The sequence below is a fragment of the Cydia fagiglandana genome, chromosome 5 (assembly GCF_963556715.1).
Source record: "Cydia fagiglandana chromosome 5, ilCydFagi1.1, whole genome shotgun sequence".
Classification (NCBI taxonomy): Eukaryota; Metazoa; Arthropoda; class Insecta; order Lepidoptera; family Tortricidae; genus Cydia; species Cydia fagiglandana.
Genome location: NC_085936.1, coordinates 21295837 through 21303908, shown reverse-complemented (window position 1 = coordinate 21303908; position 8072 = coordinate 21295837). Strand labels below are relative to the sequence as shown.

General features: G+C 37.9%; 1 protein-coding gene across 1 annotated transcript; it reads right to left on the bottom strand.

Moving 5' to 3' along the window:
• Positions 1-2779: 2779 nt before the first annotated feature.
• On the bottom strand, positions 2780-7687 carry LOC134664760 (uncharacterized). The gene is made up of 2 exons (XM_063521504.1): positions 6016-7687; positions 2780-3003 (listed from the first exon to the last, which is right to left on the bottom strand). The coding sequence occupies exons 1-2, from the start codon at positions 7649-7651 to the stop codon at positions 2780-2782; spliced, it is 1860 nt and encodes a 619-aa protein (XP_063377574.1). The 5' UTR covers positions 7652-7687.
• Between the last annotated feature and the right edge of the window lie 385 nt (positions 7688-8072).

Sequence of the window (8072 nt, the reverse complement as noted above, 5' to 3'; positions counted from 1 at the left end):
AAGGCAATGACAAAAAGGGTCCATTTTGACACGGAACAGCTGGACTGAACAACGTTTGATGTCAATTGTGTTTGATTTATTGGTGGTCGATGATTATGTTAGGATTGAGGTCGATTTTAAATAGATAAATTAATAGGTTATATAGTCTGTTAGGTCTATTTCTCTATAAATCTATGAATAGACTGAGCAGATTACAGTTGAAATTGATAACTTCTTATGTTTTTAAGAAGCTTAACCCTTTAAAGAACCAGGTTTTTAACTACAATTCCAGTCTCACTGCCACAATTCATATAGGTACCTTAAGAAAGAAATGGTTACATCATTTTAGCATTACAGTAATAGATTTTGCGATTTTGCTTGTGAAATAAATAGTGTAATTACATGTTTAAATAAATTCAGTTCTCACTATTTTGTAAAATATTAAGAAGTTTGTACAATCATACTTGTTTTATTTAATTCATAGAATTAAATTAGCAAAATCAGTCTTAAATACATACATACATACATACATACATAGAGTAGATGGGCACCTACTCGAAGAGTATCTATATAAAAATAAGTATATCTATATAAATTACCTATTTACTTAACAAGGAAGTAATTAATAAGCGGTCATGTGATTGTGCACGTTGCGGTGTGCGAGCGAGACTTCGCTATTTACGTGCATAGCGCTGTCGCACCCACACACCGGATTGGCGTGCAAATCCGCGTCATGATAACCTGGTTATTTTAATCTGTATTTTGATAGATAAGTGAAATTAATATTAATATTAGTAATTATAAAGATTAAGATAAAGTATTTAAATGAAATATAATATCTGCTGTCATATTAATGATGATTAATTGGAGAAACCCGCATACCTAAACTAATATTAATTATTTATAAACTGGCAGGTATATCAGACTGACTTTGTACATAATGATTGAGTGTATTTCTTGTAAAATCTTAAAAAAATCTATATAAGTAGTATATAAGTAACAATTTTATTTGTAGATTTTGGCCTAGAAGTTAGCCTTTTAGAACAGTAAAACAATTGTATTTATAAAAATAGTATGAAGATTCATAACATGGCTATACCTTAAAGCAGTCGTATTATGATCCTATATACAGCATCCACCACCGCGCTTTGAATAAAGTTGATTTACATTTGTAGTACATTGGCAGTCATTTAATCCACAAATTGAAGTGCTATATAGAGTAGAAAAAATAATTATTAGTGTCCGTACCGAGACCGAAATCGGATTTTTAAAAACAAAGGCTCGCTTTTGCTCTTATCGGCCGAAATATGATTTTTATGCCAAAACCAAAACCGAAGCTTTCGACGGACATTACCAAAAACGTATTGGCGCGGCGTAAAAAGGAGGTAGTTTTTGGCCAAATCGAATCAGCGGCCGAAACATTTGCACTCACATTTTGAGCAAGATTATTGTCTTCAGAACGTTTTATATTTTTACAGTCACACCACGTTTTCGAGCAAAAGCTATATCATAAATCCATTCTTCCAAAAGACGCCTAACATCCTAAACCAGAAAAATATTCAAAAGCACAATTACACCGTAACATCGTCCAAATTGAAATATACGGCTTACGGGGCCATATTCATTACGAGTGGGACTCGCCGTAACTCAAACTTATGGTGCCTTTTACGAGTTTTACGAGTTCCACCAGCGTTACGGGCGGGACACACGGCCGGGTAGACCGTCCGACGAGATGTAAGGCGACTAGCCAAGATGACTATCGTGCGTTGACAAACGAAAAGTACGAGTACACGACATCACATGTACGAAACAGATGTTACGAAAAGTCACGTGCTTATTTCCATACTTGTTCAATAAGAATAGGTATTTTATATTTTAGATGTGTGTGACTGTGTGGTGGTCAATAATCATGGGTTTTAACCGTAGGCACAAAACATAAACGTAAACATAAACGTAAACATAAACGTAGCCAAGTGCGAGTCGGACTCGCGTTTCTAGAGTTTCGTACATAAGTACGACTCACGCTTGACTGCACATTTCTAATAGGTTTTCGTGTCATCTACAGGTAAATAACTATTTTGTGTATTTTTTCATCATTTTAGAACCAGTAGTTCTGGAGATAAAGGAGGGGGAATGGTAATTTTTGGCTATTTTCTTAAATAAATTCGAACCTATGTATTTTAAAATTATAAAAAAAACAAGTTCATCTTTGGGTCACTAATTTACATATGTGTACAAAATTTCAACTTAATTGGTCTAATAGTTTCCGAGTAAATAGGCTGTGACAGACGGATAGACAGACAGACACCCGAGTGATCCGTAGGGGTTCTATAAGGGTTCCGTTTTTTCGGATCGTCTGTATTAGTCGAACTTCACCACGATCGTGGAGCGTGGAGACAGCTAGTCTCTGCCTGTTTATTGGCCGACTTTATGACTTTGGAATTAAATGGGTCAATTTATGAAGAGGGTGTTTTTTCGACATTTGTATGGCATTTTTTTATTTTTGAAAAAACTGATTTATAATCATCGTTTTAGGAAGGGTTCTTAACAACAAAAAATATACTGTAGGAGGCACCTCTGTACTTTTTATAGTTAGCTAGATATGGACGTTTAAAGATCGACATGTAATCTACCAAACTAAGGGGAGGTGGACTACTTCAAATAAACACGTAAAGTTAATAATTTAATTTAATTTATTTAATTTCAACAAACAGATTTACAGTTTATACGAATGGCCTATCTCGCCTATGCTTCGCCCATGGAATCCCAGGAAAAAGAGAGCTCTGTAGCCTTCGTCGGCCTATTTAATAACAGCTGGTTCTACCCCTTCCTCTGCTCCTAACCAGTCTTGAAGCAGTTTCCTTAGCCGTCGGATAGATGGCGCCTTCGAGCCATCGATTGGTGTGCTGGCATTCCTCGTAGTTACGCGCTCCTCCGCAAGGTGGCGCCACCGCTGCACTCGATTGCCAACACGGCCGTCCTGCATGGCGCCTGCCGCAGGCGCCTCACGAGTTAAGATACATGCTGAAACATACACGTAGGTTAAGAATGTGTAAAATTATCAAAACACACATAGCTGTTTACTCATACCCGAGTGATAGCCACAGTGTAAGTTACTTTTATAGGCCGCCTATGTTCAAAGAGGTTTTCTCACTTAAACACGTTCGCCTTGGTTTCACATCGGTTGATACCTACTTAAAAGCTTGCCACGCAACATTTAAGATTTTACGTGTATCCAACTCGATTTTTACCAATAACAACCTCCACTGTGACTTCAGATCAAGTTTTGACAGCGCGTGTCATACACAAAGCAGATTCATATTATATGTTGAAGCATTTATCTTAACTCTGAACTTTATTTAAGACATTTTAAATTTGTGAGGAACTATATATGTATAAAATAACTTTATATGTAATTTTAGTTAAAAAACTTAAATATTATTATTTAAGAAATAAATAGAATAGCACTGAAATTTTAAATAGGCGTAAGTTTTATTTAGTATTTATCATAAAAATGAAGGGAATATAAACAAAGCAAGGTTGTTTTACTTATAATCTTACCTTGCCAACACGGTTTTATACACATTGAATATTAATTAATACTCCAATCATCAATATTGATCCACCGTTTCATATTTTCAGCCGCAGTTACTCCAGTGTACTTTTTATTACTCCTTTCACTCCCAATTACCTCCGTCACCTCATACCTATCGTTTCCCATAATCTTGCCGACTTGAAACGGACCCTTGTATACAGGTAACAACTTTTTGCTTTTACCATCATTACTCTGACTTTGAATGGTTACCATAACCAGGTCTCCCACACTGTATGCAGGTGCTTTAGTTCGAGATCGGTCAAACCTCTCTTTCTGATGCTGTGCATTGGACTTAATATTACTATCTACATTCTCACGCAACTTTGTCACGTCTATCAGGTTATCATCGTATCCTGGCGCTAAACTATCGCTATCTGTACGTAACCTATATCCGAAGAAAACCTCACTAGGGACGGCTTGTATAGTTTTGTGTATGGTACTATTTAAACCTTGCTGTAATATTTTTACGTACTGATCCCATCTGTCATCGGTTGTATTGGCGCCTAGTGTTTTTAACGCGTCAAGGATAGTTTTGTTAAAACGTTCGACCTGGCCATTCGAGCGAGGCATGCCAGTTGCCACCGTATGCAAATGTATGTTCTTATTTGTGCAATATTGAGTAAACTCGTTTGAAGTAAAGCTACTACCTGCATCGGTTATTATACGTTTTGGATTACCAAACGTTTTTGACAGGTTTTCAAGTTCTCTAATAACACATGAAGTTTTTGTTGATTTTACCGCGAAGATAAACACAAACTTTGTGAAAGCATCCACAGCGACCAATAAATATTGATTTTTACTTTTAGTTTTAACAAAAGGGCCTAAATGATCAAGATGAAGCGTGTGGTATGGTCTTGCATATTTTGGCAACGGGTACAGCTCACCTTCTTTAGCCCCCCCTTTCTTTTTGTAGTAAATACAGTTAATACAATTATTAATATATTTTTTTAAGATATGTCTCATCCTAGGAAACCAATATTGTGAGCTTATTCGTTCAATGGTTTTGTCTACAGAAAAATGACCCAACTCGTCGTGGTTACATCTAATGATCTGCCATATGCAGTTTTTTGGCACCACCCAACGACGGCCTTGGGACGTTCTTCTGTAAACTTTGCCTCCTAAAACCTCATACTTAGTAAAAATGTCTTTATTGTTATCGGCGTCCCCTGATTCAATTATCGCCCTAATGCGTTTTAATTCAGGATCTTGTAATTGAACCGTTAATAACCAATCCGCTTCGGTTATTGATAAAACAATTTCAGTCTCAGATTTTTCTCCGGATGGCACGGGGTTACGGCTTAATGCGTCTACATGTTGCATTCGCGTTCCTTCTCTATGTGTAATATCGAATGCAAACTCCTGTGTCGATAAAACCCACCGTGCTATCCGGGGAATAATCTCCTTTTTAGTCAACGCGTATCGGACCGCGTTACAGTCGGTGACAATCTTAAAAGACGATCCTAACAGGTACAACCGGAATTTTTGAAGCGAGCAAACAATAGCTAACAGCTCTAACTCAAATGAGTGATACTTCTTTTCCTCATTTGTGGTTTGCCGACTATAGTAATGCACAGGCTTTTCACCCTCATCAGTAATTTGCATTAAAATTCCGGCAAGGCCCTCCCTACTAGCATCCGTATACAAAATGTGTTCTTTATTTGGGTCATAAATCGACAAGACACTATCAGATGTAAGTTTATGTTTCAATATCTGGAACGCTTGTTCATGAACTGTGTCCCATACCCAAACCGCATCCTTCTTTAACAACCTCGTCAATGGGGCAGAAATCATAGCGCAGTTTTTTATAAACTTTCTAAAGTAGCTTATGAGGCCCAAAAATTGTCGAAGTTGGTGTACGGTTTTTGGGACCGGGAAATTTCCTACAGCTTCCAATTTGGATTGGTTAGGCATGACACAATTAGGTTTAATTTTATATCCTAAGAACTCAATTTCAGATTTGAAAAAGTGACATTTTTTTAGGTTCAGGGTCAAGCCGTTTTCGCGAAATATTTTTAGAACCCGTTCAAGCAATATCAAATTTTCTTCAACAGTTTCTGTAACCAAATACACATCATCTAAATATAGGATCACATTTTCAAATCTGAGATTCCCTAGGACTTTATTCATCATCTCTTGAAATACTGACGGGGCATTGACTAACCCAAAAGGGACCCGAAGGAAGGAGTAGTGGCCATCTTCCGTAATAAACGCTACTTTGTCTACCGAATCCGGGTGCATGGGAATTTGGTAATACCCACTCTTTAAGTCTAAGCTTGTGAAACATTTATGACCCTGAAGCCTATCAACAAGATCTTCTATACGAGGCATGGGGTATTGTTTTTTAACCGTGACTTTATTTAGCAACCTGTAATCAATGCACAGCCTTTTTTCCCCGTTTTTCTTATTAACCAGTAATGCGGGGCTCGCATATGGCGAGTTACTTTCACAGATTATTTTATTTTCTAAGAGCTCGTTAACCATTTCTCTAATTATCTTTCTGTCAGCATGAGATGCCCTAAAGGGTCTGCATTGAATAGGTTGCGGGTTAGTAACCTCAATAATCATTTCATGGTTAGCCACCTTTCCTAACTCTTTAGTGTTAGACGCAACGCAGTCTCTATAAGTCCTAAAGAGTGCTGTTAATTCGCTATGATGAGAATCCGCGTCCAATTCAAATTCTGCGATATTGTTACAAAACTCTGCAAATGTTTTCGCATAATCAAACAGGAGGCGGTTCCCTACCCGCGAGTATACCAAGTCAGCTCGTTCAGTCACGTTTCGCCCAATTAACATTTCACGGTCGTCTAAATCATTGATAATATAGAAATCAATATTCTTTAAACACACCGAATCCAATTTAAAATCAAGTACTACCTTCTGTTGAACGTATTCAGAAATATCCTTTTTATAACCATGCAGCAAGACGGGGGATGGCAAAGGAATACTTTTAAGAGAGTATTTGTTCACCAGTGATTGTGATATTAATGAACAACTACTCCCCATGTCTATAAATGCATCATAATAGTAGGTGTCATTAACGTAAATCTTTTTTATAAATTTATCGCGTGAATTGACGGTAGAAATGAGTTTAGTCTCTTCCTGTTTTTCGGTTTTAGTTGAATGTTTTTTATGAAAACACGCGGCTTCATCATGCCCCCGTTTGCCACAAAATTCACATTTTCGATTTAACTTGTCGCAATTTGTTTTCTTATGATTACCACCACATACGTAACATTCAATTGGTTTTCGTTGAGTTTGGTTATGAACCTGATTGTTATTGGACGGAGCGGTCTGACTCGAGCCTGACTGACCTGTAAGTACCTTTGCAGAAGTGGTAGTGACATGTGCACCTATCTTGCCTTGTCCATCACGTATATTTGAACTAAATTGTTTTGAGGTTCTGGATTTGTAAGTACGTCCGTGAAGGAAACTTGCCAAGCTATCGCACGTTGTAAAATTGCTTGCTTCGATTGACGCGCCTATCCCAGAATCTCCTATATTGCCAACAATTATTGATACAATATCCATTTCCGAGAAATTTAATGACAAACGATCGATTTTGCTCTTCTGTTCGAAATAAAACTCGTACAATGATTGATTATCAGTCGGTTTCTTGTCTACTATTTCTTTCAAAAGTAAAAACATATCACGTCTTATTTGAAAGCTAGATGCTAACCTACGGCGCCAGTCCGCCCAACGCCACGAAGGCCACTCTTGTTCCGTACGCAATAAAGAATCGTACCAGGTCTTAGCGGACCCTTTTAGTTTGCTAAGCGCTTGAAATTTAACCACACCATCTGACCATGAAAAAGTTTTAGCGTAAGATTGAATAATATTAAGCCAAGCACCTATGTCGTCTCGTAAAGGATCAAATTCCGGTATAATATTGTTCACCACAGTAGAAGCTTTATCTGTACTTACAGTTGAGGTATCAGCCTTACGTGATACCTTTGTTTTCTTCTTTTCCTTTCTTTTTTGTTTCGGTGGAGGTGACGGAGTTCTCGTCCGACCACTGCTGCTACTTGAAGTAGAAGTTGAACGCGCACGCACGTGCTTGGCGCGTTTCCGTTTTCCCATGGTGGGCGTTGATTATCCCCAGTTCTGATGTAATCTACCAAACTAAGGGGAGGTGGACTACTTCAAATAAACACGTAAAGTTAATAATTTAATTTAATTTATTTAATTTCAACAAACAGATTTACAGTTTATACGAATGGCCTATCTCGCCTATGCTTCGCCCATGGAATCCCAGGAAAAAGAGAGCTCTGTAGCCTTCGTCGGCCTATTTAATAACAGCTGGTTCTACCCCTTCCTCTGCTCCTAACCAGTCTTGAAGCAGTTTCCTTAGCCGTCGGATAGATGGCGCCTTCGAGCCATCGATTGGTGTGCTGGCATTCCTCGTAGTTACGCGCTCCTCCGCAAGGTGGCGCCACCGCTGCACTCGATTGCCAACAGACATTTGTATGACACTATTTAGCCATTTGTAAGGCGCTTTTGA